Source organism: Harmonia axyridis, chromosome 1 (genome assembly GCF_914767665.1).
Source record: "Harmonia axyridis chromosome 1, icHarAxyr1.1, whole genome shotgun sequence".
NCBI lineage: Eukaryota > Metazoa > Arthropoda > Insecta > Coleoptera > Coccinellidae > Harmonia > Harmonia axyridis.
Window position 1 is genome coordinate 83,488,115 of NC_059501.1, and position 20,344 is coordinate 83,508,458.

Here is a 20,344-nt window from a genome sequence, read left to right on the forward strand (position 1 = left end):
GAGGGGGGCCTAACGTATACAACAGTGTTGCCGGATTTTATCTAGCGCTACTTGTGGTGATACAATGGCCTTGGAGACCTTACTTTAAATACACGCCTCGTATCTTCAATGGATTTTTGTTTGTTTCATTGGCGTACAACTTTACCTCCGCCGTTTTTTTCCGAAATTCGAGGCTTCATTGTAAAAAACTGGTTATACACATTTATGATTCAAAGTATTTTCCATCGGAGGCCACTACTTCCTTCCATCTTTCGAGTAGCGTACGAATCCCATGACCGGGATATCCCCATGATTTTCTGCTCTTGGAATTATCCTAATGATACATTTTTCGTCTTCAGTCACAATGCGATGTGGAAATCCCTTCCATCTTTGCCTTGCAAGCAGCTGTTTACTAGCAAACAAACACCGTTCAATATATCTCGGCTTCAACTCGTATGGCACCCAATTTCCTTTTTTCTGAATCATTACCATGACTTTCAGGCATTTTGAAATGGCTTGTAGCGTCATTCCCAATGATCTTGCCAATTCTTGTTGGGTTTGACACGAGTCTTGATCAGTTATGTCTCCATTTCTGCACCTTCGAAAACCTTCTCTATTCCACCGCCATGCTGGTCTTCGACGTCAAAATTACCGTTCGTGAAGCGTTGAAACCACTCTCGGCAAGTTCTTTCACTATAGCTTCACCATAGGTGTTTCCTCTGATACCTTCCTTAGGTATCTCTCAACATTGTCAACAATATGGTAAGGCAACTGTGTCTCTGACTGTTAAACTGCAAACAACCTTCGAACAACACAGAGAGCAATCGAACATGCCATGCAGGGAGTAAATCTGAAACATTGCATTCCAATTGACATGGGGAGACGAACGAAAATCGAAGACGCCATTGTCAAGGTTGCCAGACTTAAGTGGAGCTAGGCAGGACAAGGAAATAAGTAGACTAATTATCTCCACCGCCATGCTGGTCTTTGACGTCAAAATCACCGTTCTGGAAGCGTTGAAACCACTCTCGGCACTTTCTTTCAATAATAGCGGCCTCACCATAGATATTTGAGAGCATTCGATGAACCTCAGCTGCAGATCAAAACCTCCAACAAATGACGAGAATTTGGCTCGTAAGTTGACTCATATCGAGAATAACTTTATGACACAAATCGACTATTATTTTGATAGCGTTATGTTCACAAATACCTAAGCTTATTGTATGATATCTACGATCAATTTATTTCGACTACCACTCACCGCTACAACCAACTATTGCAAAACGGCGGAAGCAAAGTTATAGATACATCCACATACAAAATATCATACAATCATCAACTCAAACAGCGTTGGCGAGACACATCCATTCAAAGCATAAACAAGCGAACAAAAGCTGTCAACTTCACGCCACTGCACATTTTTTTTCAAATCCGCAATGGCAGAAAGCACCCGTCCAATCAAGCGAAAATCGATCTCGACCTGCCCCAACATCCGCCCATAGAATAACCGCAAAAGCACATCCAGTGGGCCGACAAGTCTATGACTCTGAGCGACAACAAATTTGTTTACTTAAACACCGTCGCTTCGCCAGCCAATTTCGACGCTATAATTGCGATGTTTTCCCAGAAAGGCGTCCGATGAGGCAATAAAAACACGTAAGTGGTGCCAACATTACGGCGTGGCCGGTGCAGCAGATGTGGGTATGTTACGGCCAGATCGCCGATGTCATTTGATCGATAGATAAAGTGTTTCTTAGAAAACTCATTAGCATAACCTCAATCTGATGCCACGGACGTCGCGCAGTTTTTTCTATGGTTGTGTCGTACTGTTGTGCTTCGATGGGTAGCTTTTGTGTGTCAAATGTGGTTGTAGACAGGTGTTTGGGGTTTAGTTGTTGGTGCGAAGTTTAATTGTTGAAAAAAGGTAGGCTTGGTTCGATCTTGCAAATGGATGACAACAAAAAAAACATTTCTTTTCATCAAAGTCAAGAATTTTTAATTCTCACTTCTTAACATCAACTTTCCCTGTTCCCTGAACAGATCGTTCTGTCGCTTGGTCACCAATTTGTAAAGCTAGAATCTAGGCTAAGACAATTTCTTTTCAATCTCATATGTATACAATAATGTTTGGGATATCAAGTTTTCTTGGGGATTATTAAAACATTGATGGACGACAGACGAGAACTTTATTGAGGCACTTGGAACACTCTACTTACTCATCACGAAGTCATCCTCCCCTTTTCCCAGTTTTATACCTGGGTTACAAACATAAAATCATATTGTACACCGTGAATTTCTTCTTCCTTTTCTTATTCTCTAAGTTGTATGCCTGCGCAATGGTATCGTGGTACCTGCACATTTAAAAGGGTAGAGGAAAAATCAGGCCAACTTGGACTCTCCGGTGGAAAGATGACAAAAACCTTTGCTGAGTCATAACTTCGTAGTTTGAAGCTGGGAAATCCAGCTGGTGCTTTCAATACAAGAAAAAGTCTCCGTAGAACTTACTGTTCTAAATACAATGCTAATATTTCCCTGAAATAAATATAATTAAATCCCAATATAGTGATGAACCGAGATGAACGAGTGATCCCTGCCATATACACCTTCAATCTCCATATCGGAGCGCGGTAACTTTACCTTGAAACGATTGGGTTTATATCCCAAGCGGTGTCATTCTTCCGAGAATTGTGCAGCCTTCGATGCCATCTCTCGGGTTGTAAAGAGCCATCACAATTTAATTTGGCAATGATTTGCGCCATTAAGTTAATAATTTGGCTGTATTCTTTTATGAATAGAAGAACTTTATTTTTCGGAAAAATAGTGTTTTCGATAAGTTTAATGTGAAATAGTATTGATTTTTCAATTAATATTGGCACATTCCACTTTTTGCCAATCAAATTCATGCTCATGTGCATCAAATGCTTGAAAAGTTACAAAGTATACAAAGTGAGTTAATATTTACATTAAATAAATATTAGTATCATTAATGAGATCAAATGTGTGTACTTCTTCATTGAAAATATTCACTTCAATATTTCACATACCATTAAAATTTTATTTTCATTTATTGATTAATTAAAAGATAAAATCGGAGTGAACTGAATCGAAATGAACAGGTAATGAATGTTACTATTCTATTGAGTGTTAAAATTGTTTTGAATTAACTCGTAATGATGAATCCAGATTGTAAAGGTTGGGATTGCTGTTGATATTCAATAATGTATCCTAAGTTTTTAAAAATGTGAACTTAGCAATTTTGATTTTTTTTTTTTAAGAAAATTCTTTTATCCTTTCAAATTGAAGTCAATACAATAATCGAAATGAAGTTAAATGACATCTGCTCCTCCAAGGAATAATAAACAAAACCTTAATAATTATTCATACACTACTGTAAGGTGCATTTCATTGTTTCAGTGAACGACCTGAGTAAGAAAGGAACGATTTGTTTTACGACCTTCTGCTTTCGTAACACCATAAGGTTCTTCCATTCCCAAGATCAAGGAGACGTGACGCAGAAGTCATTCAATCATTAAAGTTTAAAATATGGACCGAAAAACGAAATACGTCATTAGGACTTAATTCCCGTGCTGTTCATAATTATATGGCGTTCTCTAATTAGAGAAGGCCCAGAGTTAATTGATTTCGCTTCAGGTAGCTCGATCTCTTAATAGCACTGACATAATCTACGAATTTCTTGGCAATATAGGAATTTTGGGTAAATTTGGCAATATCGCTTTTCCAAATAAGCGGGAATTTTCAAAGTCAGTATCTGGATGGATGACCGCTCCGTTAAAATTTATAAAGAAAGCATTCTTAAGTAGTAACTCAGAATTCTATTCAATTTAACAGCTGCAGGAAAAGTGTGGTATAATAAAGCAGGAAAAGTTCACAGAAATCTATGTCATATCTCTAAATATAGATGCGTCAGTTACCTCGAGCACCTTCAATTATAATGGAGATTGACGCTTTCTTGTAATATTTAATTAAACGTTCGTCTGAAATTCCATACCAGCAAAAATTCCTGCTCACTGCCTTCAACGTATGGACAAGATCGTAAACTACAAGCAAAAATGCATATTGATAGAATGTCCGGTACGAAATATCATAAATATCGACTGATAAAAACGTAAAAGTTGAAAATAAAGTAGCGAATGTCGTAAAGTGAAAATGATCTAGGAAGAAGGTCGTTTTTCTCGCTTGCTTACGTGCAAAATAGAAAGGTTTTATTGCACGCGGATCGTCAGTATGGACGTAATCAAATCTTCTAGAAAGGAATGAATATGAATCATCGTAAAACGGGTCGTTCTTCAGATGGACTAAATCGTTAACTGTGAAATTTCATTAACATCATGAGAGAAAAACTTCATCAACAATTAAAAACATTAAATATACATAGAAATTATGTAGAAACCCTCACATCAATATATAATCTGTGACATTAAAATGCAACACCAAGAAGGAGTTGGAAGTTTCAGACTTTGACGAGACTTTCTCGGGTCAAGTTTGTATAGAAGCGCCCTCTTAAGGAATACGGTGTTTCCTTCCTAGATCGCTGCCTAAGACACCCTCTCACACCATCGTGGAGAGGTGACTCTGCTGCAACGCGGCAGCTCCCTTCTCATATTTTAATGTATACTCTTTGATAGTGACTCTAGTGAACGTATTTTTACATAGTACCATTTTTTTCAGGTGTCCCTCAGGAGAAATTCTACACCCTCCCCAACAGAAGAAAAGGAAAGTTAGACTATGGTTCCCTTAATAGAAAATCCGTCCATCGCAGTAGCCTAGAATTACAAGAACCTCCGAAGAAACCACCACGAACCTTCACCTCATCATCGAACGATCCCAAACCCTCAGTTTTCGAAATATTTAAGAAGACCGATGACAAGAAGCCAAAGAAACCGAACTTGCGTCGCAGTCTAAGCGACGCTACGAATCTCAGATCAAGGCCAGCTTTGAACAGAGGCGAAAACGAACGAAAAAGCAACGAATCCGAAGACACCCGAAGGTCTAAACGAAACCTTCCGAAGAAACAACTATCACCGATCATCGAAGTACAACAGCGTGAAGACTACTTCGACGCTGTGAAAGAGGAAGAGGAACATAATAACGAACCCTCAGAAGACAATGTTGAACTGAAAGCCCCGGTAAGGAAGAAAAGAAAGGAAAACAGGGAAAGTGTTACCAAATCGCTAAAGAAATACATCGATGAGATCGACGCTCAGTTGTACGAAGAAACTGGCATAAGAGTTCAACACGGAGAGAAGGAGACAAAAGCAGAACCAGAAGTTGTTATAATTGATGTCGATGAGGCTGAACAAATTACAAGACAGAAAAACTCCAAAACTTCAGCTCTCGGTAAGAAACTGAAATCTTTGACAACCAGGAAAACACCCGTTACCACCAAAAACCCTCAGAAGAAAAGTTTTAATGAAAAACTCAAACTCGAGGCACTTCCAAACGGTTCGCCAAATACAAAGATAAAGAAAACTATTAAAAAATTGGAAACATCGGAAGAAAACCAAACAAAGATGATACACAGCAGTCAGAAACCTGCAGATAAACCTCCCTTAACGAAGGGAAGGACAGTGGACACGATGGTGAAGAGATTGAGCAGTGATTCCTCGATATCCCCACCCCCTAAAACCAACATACTGGTCATCCCCAACGTCTCAGTGCAACATAACAACAACCAACCATTCTCTTACACCAGAGGGATCAGTCCAGAGAAGCATAATGGACAAGATCCTGGGAGCCCTGTCATCTATGCACAGGTGAGTCTATTGCTGACTTCATTCTCTATTCCACCTCATACCTTATCCTGGAAAAAACTAACCTTCATTCTCAGCTACAAACCCTAACTAAAAGTTTTCAACCTTCTCTACAGGTCGTATGTGCAAATGGTGCTACTGGACCTTCAAAACAGACAGTCCATACTGTTTACAATTCCAACGTTAAAAAGCACCCTCAACACTCAGATTCAGACGAGGGTCTAGGATATGAAGAGCACTTCAACCGCAAATATAGCCCTCTAGAATCTCCTCTCTCTAAACCCTACGACAACAGGTACGTAACTGATGTAGAGAGGGATGATTACTTCATGGAAGCTGACGAAGCTCCCATAAGCCCAAGAATGAAGTCTACCTACTTCAGTGGATACCCCTACGAAAAAGGCTTCGTGAGCGTAGAAAGAGGCAGGGCTGACGGTATGGATTCCAAGCGTAGAGAAAGTCTCACCGAGTCTTTAGAAAACTCAACCAATAAAGTCAACGGCAAGATAGACTGGAGCGCTAGAAGGGACTTGCTAGAATCCAGGATAAATCGAAGAATGAACGACAGGATCACCAGGGTATCACCTCCAAACAACTCCAACGTTTATATCACCGAATCAACCTCCAAGTACTTCAAGAAAGGTTCAGAGAGCCCTGTTGGGTTCACTGAAAAATACGTTTCCGAATCACACACCGATAGGTTTGGTGAAAGGTACAATACGGAGAGTCACACCAAGAAATATTTTGGTGATAGGAAAGATGATGTTGAATACATTACTAACGGAAGGTATCCTTACGAGCCTAAGAGCATGGAGTCCCAGCACAGCGATTACAGATCATCCCCTGAAAGCAGGAGATTCGAAACTAGTCACAACAGATCAAACGACAGATACGGTATGAAAGCGGAAAGGCAACATCGCCTCTCCAAAGAAAAGACTATCTACCAATCAAACCCCGAGATATTCAAGCACAGAGAAGAACCAAGCTTGGACAACTCCTATCACGATTCCTTGCGAAGGGAAAGAAGGACCCACAAATCAGAGAGATATCTCAGTGATCGCAAAGACAAATTCGGAGATTCTGGCATTGAAAACGACATCAAACGTGAGGAAAACTACAGACCAGAAAGAAGAAGAACATACGGCGTAAGGAACACAGAAAGCGAAGATGAAGGCTTCGCCAGCTCTCTTCTGATAGCCAGCGAAAGACAGCACACTGAGGAAGCTGTGAACGGAAGAAAGCTCAGGGTTGACTACGACTACGACGCCCCCTATGAGAGGGAGGAGTACGAATACAGAAAGAGGAAAATGGAGTATGCCCCAAGAGAAAGGAGCATAGATGACGGTTCTCACTACGATCCTAGGATAGACAAAGACTTCGAGAATGAAAGGGGTACTTTGGTGAGGAAGATAGAGAAGAAACCGCCAAAGCCCGAGAAGAAGAGTGGACTCGAAAAGGTGGGTAGTTTGAAAGTTTATGTATATAAGTATGTTGTTTACGTTGGTGATTTTTGATGCAGGTGAAGCAGTTGTTTATGGGGTCTAGTAAGAAGAAGAAGGATAAGCAGATTATGGTGGCTGAAGAAGACTTGAGATCTAGATATAAGGAGTATAGGGGAAGCATGGAACACTTGGAACCACAAGTGAAGAAGAGGGAGGTTAGGGAGTATAATGCGGTAAGTTGAACATTATGAATAACAATAAAATGAATAATGAAAAAGTGAATCATACAGCCAATATAACAAACAACATGGGAATAGAAGGTAGTTAACAACTCGGGAAAGGGAAGAATCTCGATAATTGAGTGATAAATGATTAATTTCGTGAATTCCAATGTGAGGAAATAAATGTAACTGTAATGCAAACAAATTTACTCACTATAAAATCATAATTTTTGTAGTAAGATATCACAATTAGATAAACGATACATTTTGTTAAATGGCTAACCTCCAACTGATATAACTCTTCGGACGATATTCCTGTTTAACATATATGTCATTGAAATAGGCCTCTGTTTCGGCGATAACTTCTACATTGGCGCTAAATTTCTTTTCAGCGAGCATTCTTTTGAGGTCTGAAAACAGCAAAAAGTCGCTGGGGGCCAGATCTGGCGAATACGGTGGATGCAGAAGCAATTCGAAGCCTAAATCATGCAATTTTGCCATTGTTTTCATGATTTGTGACACGACCCATTGTCTTGATGAAACAATACCTTTTTTTATCAAATGGGGCCGTTTTTAACGATTTCATCGTTTAAACGATCCAATAACGTTATATGATAATCGCTGTTGATGGTCTGGTCCTTTTGGGGGTAATCAATGAATATTATACCTTGCGCATCGCAGAATACTGATGCCATAACATAGTCAGGTGACAGTTGTGTTTTTCTCTCTTTGGATTCGGTTCATCATGTGAACTCATCTGACTGTCGATTGGACTCCGGAGTGAAATGATGGAGCCATGTTTCATCCATTGTCACTCATCGTCGCAAAAATTTAGGTTTATTGTACTTAAACAGCTTCAAACACTGCTCAGAATCATTAACACGTTGTTGCTTTTGATCGATTGTGAGCTCACGCGGCACCCATTTTGCACAATCTCATGTACAAATATTCGTGAATGATATGATGTACACGTTCAGATGATATATTCACAAAGTCTGCTATCTCGATCAACTTCACTTTACGGACATTCAAAATTATTTTGTGAACTTTTTTTATTGTTTCGTTGGTGACAGCCTTTTTCGGGCGTCCACTGCGTTTGCGGTCTTCAGTGCTCATTTTACCACGTTCAAACTCAAATATACCATTCAATGATGGTTGTTTTTCCTACTGCAGACTCCGGAAACTCTTCATCAAGTCAAGATTTTGCATCAACTGTATTGTTCTCTTCAAAAAGCAATATTTTATCAGCACACGAAATTCTTTTTCTTCATCTTTTTTCAAATAACAAAAGTATCCACACTCCCAACGCAATATCTCACAAACAAATGGTCGGACTGCTGTCAAATTTTGACACGTATCGTTTGAAGGTTGGTACTAACTAAAAATCATATGGATTTAATACTAGCACCGCCATCTGTGCATCAGACCGGGGACTTTTCAGTTGGCCTAATACTCAACCTGAAAAGTGGTGCAATCTTAAAAACGCTGATGAGGGAGTTAAACTTCGGCATATCGCGAGAAATCCACTTGGTAGAAACCCCTCTTTGAATGGGAATGAATCCACAATAAGTCCATTCCAAACAACACCTGATGATGTTTCAATCATAACGAAACCTGCAAAATCGTCCTTTCGAACCCGACGAAGAGATTGTTAACTTCCCAACCCAACTCAAACCATAGCCCAGACATCTCCTAGACTTTTTCAGCCGATCTCTCAAAACCTCGACGCGCCATTACCGTCGCCTCGGCCAAATCCCAGAACCAGGCCTTCTTTCACACCACCGGCCAATTTCCCTGAATGAGCCACGAGCGTAACCGGCAATTTTTTCCGTTTGCCGACACAACGCGGCAACGTTTTGTCCACAGTGCGATAAGCTATCATTAGAGACCATTAAGGGACAAACGTCGCTGTAATCTAGGAATTTTCAGGGGAAATTGCGTTCGATCGTAATTATCGTTATTATTGTGTCGCCGCGGCCATTCTTCCTATGCGAAAATTATGAAAATAGCGCTTTGCGGTGTTCGCACCTAGGGCGCTCCAGACGGGCTACGATTATCGTCTTATCTGCCGAAGGAACGGTCCCGGTAGGCTTAGGATCGGGCGGAAAATCGGCGATGCTTATCGACAGATCGATGGGAGATTTTCGTCGAAATAGAGGGAAGGAATCGTATGAAGCAGCCAGTTCCATATTGAGAATTCGTCATTTAAGGTGTCAGTTCAGTTATCATTTCAGTTTTCGTTTCAGTTGGAGTATCATTTCCGTCTTCATTTCAGTCATTTTTCTTCTAAGTATTTCAATGAACGTATAGCTCATCACATCACTTTTCAGAACAGACAATGAATGATACATCAAATCCTTGACTAGTTCAAAAACTCACTGAAGTTACCCTTTTTTTTAATTTTAAGAAATCTATTATTGATTACAGTCACCATCAACCAAAAGATAGAATTAAATTATCGAAAATTGTTATTTCATTTGTGAATTGATGATTTGCATATTCATTTCACAGAAGAGTAAGAGAGAAAATCTACGATTTTGCCTGAGGAGATCTGCACCTCTGTAAAATTTGCCAGAGTAGATTTCCTTTCAATTAGAAAGCCCTGTATATTTTTCTATATTTGACAAGCTCTTTTTCACCTATCTCTCTTATTCTGAGTACCGCAGAGTTTAAAATTTCAAGAACCACCTGGCAAGCTAAGTAATCGGTTTTCAAGTGGAAGGCTGCGATAACTCAAAATGCCCTTTTTTGAGTTATCTCATTAGCAACGATATGACATACGTTTTTCACTATAAATTGGAATTGGATCATTTTGATGCAACTCCATATATTCTCCCCTTGTAGCTTTCTTTTATTGTTCTCCACATAAGCGAAAATATTTCAAATTTTTCCCCTTCTGTGTAGTCCATATTCGATGAATAGTTTTATTCAATGACAAACGTATGTTATATATCGTTGCCAACGGGATAACTTAAAAAAGGGCATTCTCAATTTTCGCAGCCTTCCACTTGAAAACTGATTAGTTAGCTTGTCAGGTGGTTCTTAAAATTTGAAACTATGTGGTACTCAGAATAAGAAAGATAAGCCAAACATATGTTATATATTCGAAATCAGGGGAAAAAGAGCTAGTCGAATATAGAAAAATATACAGGGTGTTCCATCTGAAAAAATGAAGTTGCTATCAATATGTTGCCCACTCTGTATATATTTCGTTTTGTGAAATCATTGTAAAAAACATGAATCGATTTCGTGAAACTTTTGTAGAAAACATTTTTTGATACCTCTTTCAGTAACAAATTTAAAGGATGGGTCAAATTAAACCCGGTACATATGATTTATAACTATATGACACTGATTAGAAAAAATTGTATTAAAAAATTTCGAATTCTATCTTATTTTATATTTCATTAGTATGCCCAGCAATTTCTGTCTGTGTCAATTTCTTGTAGACTCATCTGATTCTACAAAAACCCATATATTTATTAGAATCCCTCTAGACTACATTCTGCAACCGGATTTTTGGAAACAATGGAAAATATTAAAAACCGTTTGATCCTACGGAACTTCATCCATAGCTGTCAACTTTCAAACACCTATTAATAATATTAATTTTTGTTCCCAAAATGTATTTTCATTTAAAATGACAATTCCCACTCTGGAAATGAAAAGTCACATATGATGCTAACACCAAAGAAGAAAAGGGGTCTTTTTGGTTTTTTCATTCTTTATGGATTTCTAACATATTGATATTACATCCTGAAATATCAACTTGCCAATATTGTATATGCATGTTTCATCAAATTGATATGATGTTTATTTTCAATTGAAATATCGAAATCTCAACATCATACAAAAATTATAATTATAAGAAACATTATATAAATTTCCAGTCCATTAGAATTGAAATCGTGATGTTAATATTCATATTTTCGAAAGCAATTGTGCCACCTCAGCATAAACCGACAACGTCTAGATTAAATAAGAGAACAATAAAAACACACTTAGTTTTTTGCATATATTGAGGAAAATAAAAGGTTATTCTATGAGAGATAATCAATCTCCGAGTTTTTATGCGTCGGAGCTTTTTTCAAGATAATTTCAATAGGATCTTAGTTTGCATATAGATATTATTTTATAGACAACACCCACGTTAAGTTAAGTTATGAAGATCCTGAACTGATATCCTCGACGTTCGTTTTTAGAAGGACAAAACATAGCAAATCTCGGTATCAGTCGTGAAGAATGGGAGACAGTGGCGGCTCGTCGATTTCGGAAATATAACATATTTATTACGCTTACAGAGTTCACTGCACATGCCTTTCGATAGAGACTTAAGGATCTTGTCTTTGACCACGTAACTTATTTCTCAAAATTTTTGACACAAATTTGAATAATCTACATGTCGAAACAGCTTTGAAGAGAACAGTCATAACTGCATCTTAATTATAAATTGGAGTTGGGGAAAAGTGTTTATATTTTAGTTGGGCAGATGCCGAAAAATCTAACAGTTCGACTTTTGAAAAATCAAAATGTTTCATGGAGAACAATATATCATGCAATTGCAGAATGTGAAGATGGTTTAAAATGTCTAAATCTTTCGAAAAGTGGAAAACCTAGACTCTTAACTAGATGCAGAGCATATCAGTTAATCAAAAGTGCTAACGATAAAATTGAAAAATCAGTATCGTAAAACCATGTCCTAAAATGTATGTTGTGCCAAAACTTTTTAGACAAACGTTAGGTTATCCTATAAATTGTGAAAAACAAAATTGGTCTGTAGTCTTCAGTTTTTTTTAATGATTTGAGATTAAAACTAGGTGTCTGAAACAGCAAGCCAAAATCGAAAATTTCACAATTAAAATTACCTCAAGGATTGATGAATTTTTTTTTTATTTCCATGATGTTAGTTCGGTAAGATCTATCGCCAAAAGAACAGAGTTTCCAAAACGGTATGTATGCCCTGTATGTATACAATTGTAATTTATTCATCGTTAGTTGTTCTTTGCATATTCTTTCTTCTGTCATTTAGTATAGTTGACTGTGTTTTTATCTTTAAATCCACCACCTTGAGGATATCCTAACATTCAGAATAGGCTTGAATTGATTTGGGCTTGACTTGAAATCAACTCAAGTTCAAGTCAAGTAATAGTTTTCAATGGCAAGTCAAGTACTTGATAAATAAATACTTGACTCAAAATTGAACAACTATACTACTTGACTTAAACATGAGTTGATTTCAAGTCAAGCTCAAGACAAGTGTCTAGAAATCAACTGAAATTCAAGTTAAGTAATAGTTTTTCAATGTCGAGTCAAGTATTTGGTAAATAAATGCTTGAATTGACTTTGAAAAACTACTACTTAACTTGAACTTGAGTTTATTTCAAGTCAAGCCCAAGTCAAGTAGCTCGAATATCAAGTCAAGCCGTGAATCCCTAATTCAGATAAAAATTGCACCTATTAAATATGAATGCATAGTGCAATTAATCTACCTAGTTGTTGAGGAAACACTTTAAATTTCTCCATGAAACTCCTTGATACCTTTCCCAAGTGCCGCCACTGCCAGAGGAACGTACATCCATTGAAAATCTCAGCTCTCATTTTGCAAGGGAAGGCACGGCAAGGCCGTGTCCATCAACAGGCCTAGCTCTGCCCACGCGCGCCATATGGTTCCACCTGGTGGAGCCGCGTGTGACAAGTGAGAGGACAACAGGTCGAACGGCTTTTATCTGACTCTCGTTTTGGGTGACGAAACCGTCGAAAGTGCCCTGATGACTCCTGTTTGCTCTCTTTTTTTCTGGGGAGGCCTAAATTTAGCAGTGACGCTGAGAGAGGTTGTGTAGATAACTCAGGCGATGACTTCACCAGGACCTGGGGGACTGTGGAGGTACCGTTCAGCGGATAGGCAATTTCTTCTCAGTTTTTTGATTTATTCGCGTTTTGGGATACGTACAGGTAATTTTGAATCTGATTTAATGTGCTCATCGATGAAAAATGAAAAAAAAATCATTTCGGACCAGAGTGGTCGTTGAATTTTACAACGTGAATCAGAAATGTAAAGCAATATTTTTAAGAGGTATTTTGGGTATTATTCAGATTCTTTGAGGGTAGTTTTCAAAGAGCAAGTACAATTTTTCGGCCATATTTTTTGACATCATTTTTACCAAAAAAGAAATATTATTAAAATGATATTCTCTGAAGTTTTTCTTGAAGAAAGTTACTATGGACTATAGAATAACATACACTGTGTCCGTAAAGTATGGAACAAATTCATTTTTCAACTGAACAGACCATTTTAAGAAATAATCCTGAAACACGTCGATTTTTTATTTTAATTTACCGTATTTTAAAATAATAATCAAATTACAGGATGAATTACTTTTGAGTTATGACGTCACCGTTACTTTTTTAAAATGGAACACCCCCATATTGTCTTAACTTTTCGATTGCTCTAGCTGAGCTGATTCCAAAAATGTATCACATGTTGATTCCAATTGGTACAGGATGGACAAAAATAATAAATTAAATCTAAGCAATAATTAAAACATTCACGAATACCAAAAATATTGTACTAAAATGTCATTGAGCACCAATAAATTACTAAACAAATAATGACATTTCACAAAAAAACTAGACGACTATGTTCTTTTTAAATTGATAAGAAATAATTTCTTTCATACTCTGTCTGCTAGACCACAAGTACCAAACATGTTTGGAAACAGCTCATTTTTATTAATATAAAAATGTAACAAACTACAGGGTGTTACATTCAAACCAATTGCCGCTAGACAATAAGTATTTTTGATAATATTGTTAATTTAACTAATAAGAAATGTTACGCGTTACTTTATGAGCACACAAAAAACTATTGTATTTTTGTCCATCCTGTACCAATTGGAATCAACATGTGATACATTTTTGGAATCAACTCAGCAAGAGTAATCGGAAAATTGAGACAAAATGTGAGTGTTCTAAAAAAAATGACGGTGACGTCATTACTCATTCACCATGTATAGTAGATTATTATTTCAAAATACGTTAAATTGAAAAAAAAATCGACGTGTTTCAGGATTATTTCTTAAAATGGTCTGTTTAGCTAAAAATGAATTTGTTCCATACTTTACGGACACAGTGTAGATTACTTCCAGATATTGGTGAAACTTCTTTAGAATCAATGTTCCTAATGAACCAACTCACAATGGCGTTGCAATTTGTTTTCAAATAATGAATAATATCACGTATAGGTAATTAAGATCGCTCAAACTTTACACTCTCGTTGACAATGAACCGACTAGTTTTATTGGAATTGCTGCATAAAATTTCACAGTCTCAATGAATCAGCATAGGTCATAAAACGACAAAAACGACTGTTAAAACCTTCAAAGTGAATATATGAAGTTCAGTACACGTCGACTACGTAATAGCACGTTCTAAATTGGAGGTTATATTCACCTCCAATACCTCTTAGTTCATACTTAATTTAGAATCATAGGAATTCATGTCGTTTTAGTATTTTTGTTTTATTTTATTTTACTACCGTTGAGAGACAATTTTCATTCATCTCATGTATGCATTTGTACAATAAATAATTATTTTAATGACATTTTTCATATATACTGACTGACGAAGAAACTGCCACACTCAGAAAGAGCTGTTTAAATTTTAATTTTTCTGGTAAAACCTAGATAGTTTAGCAAGGAGTAAATGATGAATTTAGAAAAAAAAATCGTGAAGGTTTTTTTCATGTAAACAATTTTTGTTACTTAAATTTTGCAAGTTTTTTAAATTTTACTACAAACCAGCTGTTCGATGAGATCCACAGTCGATGTTTAGTTGTTGTAAAAATGCCTAGAGCTAAGTGAATTTGAAAGAGGTCGAATTATTGGTCTACGGGAGGCGGGGTTGTCATTTCTCGAGAAATCGCTAACCGTACGAACAGAAATCCAACTACTGTTATGAGATGTTGTCAAGCGTGTTTTGATAATGCCCAAAATCGAAGAAAAGTAGGCACCGGGCGTCGAAGGGGCACAAATGAAGTTCAAATCGACTTTTAACACTTATGGTCATTAGAGACCGATTTGCGACAACTCCATCTTTGGCTGATGAGTGGTTAGGAGAACAAGGCCATCCTGTAACTGTCCGAACGGTTTACCGTCGAATAAGATCTTTTTGACTGCAGCATTATCGACCTCATCTTGTGTTACCTCTGACGGTTGAGCATCGCCGGCAACAATTACAGTGGTGCAGAGAACGTCAACATTGGAATGTGGAATGGCATCAGGTCGTCTTTTCTGATGAATCTCGTTTCTCCTTGGATTCATATGAAGGCCGAAGAAGGGTTAGATGACGTCGGGAAGAAAGACGTGAAACTCAGTTTGATGTTGAGCGTCATGTACATCGGAAAGTTGGCATTAAGGTATGGGGTGGTATTGCACATGAAAGTATGTCACCTTTAGTCTTTTTTCGAGGTAACATGGCAGCACTGCGTTACTTTCGAGAAATAGTGGAGCCATATGTTTTTCCTTACCTTAACCGGCCATAAAAAATAGAAATAATAGTGGCACCAGAACGATAGCGCAAAAAATTTCGTTGCAAGCACATCTGTTCAATTCACAATATAACCTCAATAGAAACTCCAAATTAGGCTGTTTCCCCACAACAATAAACAACTTGTCAAAACATCTAAAAGAAATCCATAAGCCAAAACTCAATGAAAATCCAAACCCAACCGTTCATAATTAAAAAAGCGACCTCTCGCGGATCGTCTCGTAAGCGCCTCCAGTCTAGTCCTTGCCTTAACAACGGTGGCGTTCTAGACCTGCTCCTCCATATATGGCCGTCTTCGATTATTGCAAATGGACCCACGACTAGACCTAGCCAACGCGATGATGTAATGCTACATCGTAAGCCATATTAGTCGCCAATGAGGATCGAAAAACTTGTCGATTAAGCGTCTAGGAATGTTCCGAAACTTTCGTTCTCACCGAAGGAAATCTGTGATGGAAATGTCACGTATTCGATGATGGGAATCCTTTCGTTTTTGTTTTGAGGTTACGTCCGTACGGGTGTATATGTTGTGTTTCTGTTGGATGAAGTGACGTTTGAGTTGTTGGAAAAGATTGAGAGTGCAAGACGCGAACCTTGGGGAATCTCTTTATGAGATGAGAAATTTGAATATAGTTATTTGTTGTATTTAGTATTTAGTCAGTGTCATTTCTGTTTTTTAACACCAATTGTGAAAAGAAAATTGGATTATTCGATTGAAATGAATTTTATTTATCCGCAAGATAATCTTGTGGCATTACATTTTAAATATGATTTCTGGCATATGACCGCCACGGCTGGCTCGGATGTAGTCCACTCTGGACGTCCAATTTTCGATGACTTTTTCCAACATTTGTGGCCGTATATCCGCAATAACACGGCAAATGTTGTCTTCCAAATGGTCAAGGGTTTGTGGCTTATCCGCATAGACCAATGACTTTACATGGCCCCACAGAAAGTAGTCTAGCGGTGTTAAATCACAAGATCTTGGAGGCCACTTCACAGGTCCAAAACGTGAAATTAGGCGGTCACCAAACGTGTCTTTCAATAAATCGATTGTGGCACGAGCTGTGTGAATGTTGCGCCATCTTGTTGGAACCACAGCTCCTGGACATCATGGTTGTTCAATTCAGGAATGAAGAAGTTAGTAATCAAGGCTCTATACCGATCACCATTGACTGTAACGTTCTGGCCATCATCGTTTTTGAAGAAGTACGGATCAATGATTCCACCAGCCCATAAAGCGCACCAAACAGTCAGTTTTTCTGGATGTAACGGTGTTTCGACATACACTTGAGGATTAGCTTCACTGCAAATGCGGCAGTTTTGTTTGTTGACGTAACCATTCAACCAGAAGTGCGCTCCGTCGCTTAACAAAATAAAATGGACGTAGTGCGCGATACGTATTCCGCACAGAACCATTATTTTCGAAATAAAATTGCAGTTATGCCAACTTAAAGTTATATACCTCGAAAAAAACACCCGTTATATAGAAATAGAATTAATTTCATTTTTGAAAAAATATTATAAAAGATGAGCCGTCAGTATCGACTTTCCAGTAGTATCTAAGTACTGCAGCACCGTCTCTGAGAATGAGAAAAACGGTTGAAATTTTCCTCATTCTGAGAGGAATATTGTCTCATTATCTTATCAACTTGTGATTTTCATCCATTGCTACCTGATTCGCCCATGTATGAAGCTACTACAGCACAGATCTATCTTTTTGAAATGTAAGACATGCATCTTTTGAAAAGCTTGGTACTAACGACAAAAGAAAGTAATGGCACTATCGTTGACATATGTGCGCCAGGCCCAATATTTATTGAGTGACGTATTAAATATTGAGGTGCGTCGAATGCTCTCAAATATCTATGGCGAGACCACTATCAGTGAAAGAACGTGCCGAGAGTGGTTTCAACGCTTCAAGAACGGTGATTTCGACTTCGAAGACTAACATGGTGGTGGAAGAGAGAAGGTTTTCGAAGATGCAGAATTGGAGGCATTACTTCACCAAGACTCGTGTCAAACGCAACAAGAAGATGCCGGAATATTGATAATGATGCAACAAGCCATTTCAAAACACCTTCAAGTCATGGAAATGATTCAGAAACAAGTAAAATTGAGTGCCGTATGAATTGAAGCCGAGAGATGTTGAACGGCGTTTGTTTGCTTGTGAACAGCTGCTTGCAAGGCAAAGACGAAAAGGATTTCTGCATCGCATTATTACTGGAGATGAAAAATGAATTCATCACGTCAATTCCAAGCGCAGAAAATCATGTGGATATCCCGGCCATACTTCCATGTTGACGGCCAAACCGAATATTCATGGATCCAAAGTCATGCTCAGTATTTGGTGGGACCAGCTCGGCGCAGTGTATTATGAGTTGTTAAAACCTACTGAAAAGGTCATAGGCGATCGGTATCGAACGCAATTAATTCGTCTGAGCCGAGCATTGAAAGACAAACAGCCTCAAATCAACGAGAGATAAGATAAAGTGATTTTACAGCATGACAATGCTCGACCCGATGTTGCGAAAGTGGTCCTACTCCACCCGCCGTATTCTCCAGACGTTGCTCTCTCGGACTATCACTGGCACACGACTTGGCTCCCCAGCACTTCCACTCTTATGAAGAAGTAAAAAATGGATTGATTCGTGGATCGCTTCAAACGATGACCAGTTTTTTTAACGCGGGATTCGTACGCTGCTCCAAAGATGGGAGGAAATTATGGACAGCGATAGACAATACTTTGAATCATAAATGTATAACCACTTTTTTATAATGAAGACTCGAATTTTGGAAAAAACGGTGGAGCTAAGTTGTACGCCTATGTAAATAAAGGAATTATTCCTCCTGATTGCAACATTTCTAAGACCATGTACCATAAGAAGTCTGGAATTTAAACTTATTTCAAACATATATTTGGGCTGCTCGCTTTCTGAATTGTTTAATATAGATATTGGATCCTACTCGATACGTTGTGTTTTCCAAAGAAATATAAATAAAAACCACTCCAAAAACAGAAATCCTAAAATCATAATTGAATAAAAAGTATCGACGTGTATGAAAACTTTAATTTGAGAAAATTTCCAGATTCTAAAATTTCTCTCATCAATGCAATCGGACCAAACCGGAAATGCATTTTAGCACGCGTGCGTAGGTGGATGTTTATCATTTCTCGAACACGCTTCAGAAATAACCAACGAAACATCGAGTACATCGATTGCAATATTCCCATTCGAAACAGATCAGCTATCGCGTTTGCATTTTTTGCAACCAACGGATCTCGTTACCGTATCTCATTCCGATTGGATAATACCGTTTCTCCTCAAGAAAGTAGGATTTAATCTCAATCTATATTAGGATCGTGATGTTTTCGGGCGATCTACGATTTTTGCCGCGGTTTTGATCCGTACTCAATCAGTCGGCAATAATGTTATCATTTGGGTATCGCTTGCGTCACTGACACACATAGGAAACGGACGAGGATTTCTTTCCGCTAGGAAATCATTGTTTTGCATCTAGATAACGCAACGAAGAATGTACGAGGATTTATTTAGAAGAGCGTACGAAACGTGAGAACTTATATTAATTTTATTATGGTGTTCCACAAGGTTCGGGTCTTGGTCCTTCCGTATTCTCAAAAGTAGCACATCTTGGTTGAGTTGTAGTAACCACACTTTAATCCGCAGTATTTTAAGAAACTCTAACTTTTCAATACCTTTTTCTGTATGAAAATTCCGTCTTTGCTTTCGAAATAGACCTCAACCTCGGCAATCACTTCTTCATTAGAGCAAATTTGTTTTCCGTGGAACATTCTTTCGAAGAGTTTAACTTTTCAAGTTAAAACCTAAAAGCTGTTATTTACATAGGCGTAAAACTTTGCTTCCGCCGTTTTTTTTTCCAAAATTCGAGGCTTTATTGAGGAAAAACTGGTTGTACATTTATGATTCAAAGTATTGTCCATCGCTGGCCACTACTTTCTCCCATCTTTCGGGCAGCGTACGAATCCCGCCTTAAAAATACTGGTCATTTTTTTGAAGCTATCCACGCATTGATCCAATTTTTTACTTCTTCATAAGAGCAGAAGTGCTGGTCAGCCAGGCTGTGTGCCATTGATCTGAAGAATGCTGCGGATGAAATAGTACTTTCCATTTCAACGATTCCAAGTAGGTCTTGACCAATTTCGCAACATGAGGTCGAGCATTGTTATGCTGTAAAATCACTCCATCTTGTCTCCCGTTGTATTGCGGCAGTTTGTCTTTCAATGGTCAGGTCAAACGCTTTAATTGCGTTCGATAACGATCGTTTGTGATTGTTTCAGTCGATTTTAACACTTCAGCCAAGCTTATCTCACCAAATACAGAGCATGATCTTGGAACCGTAAATA

The 20,344-nt window shown here is 38.1% G+C and overlaps 1 protein-coding gene across 2 annotated transcripts in view; it reads left to right on the forward strand.

Annotated features, from left to right (window-relative positions):
* The window catches only part of LOC123688589 (E3 ubiquitin-protein ligase RBBP6), a 231,934-nt gene that overhangs the window by 186,876 nt on the left and 24,714 nt on the right, over positions 1-20,344 (forward strand). For both annotated transcript variants that reach the window (XM_045627175.1, XM_045627176.1), the window contains 3 exons: positions 4,669-5,753; positions 5,867-7,207; positions 7,270-7,425. In XM_045627175.1, the coding sequence (XP_045483131.1) occupies positions 4,669-5,753; positions 5,867-7,207; positions 7,270-7,425 (2,582 nt within the window). The remainder of the gene's footprint in view (positions 1-4,668; positions 5,754-5,866; positions 7,208-7,269; positions 7,426-20,344) is intronic.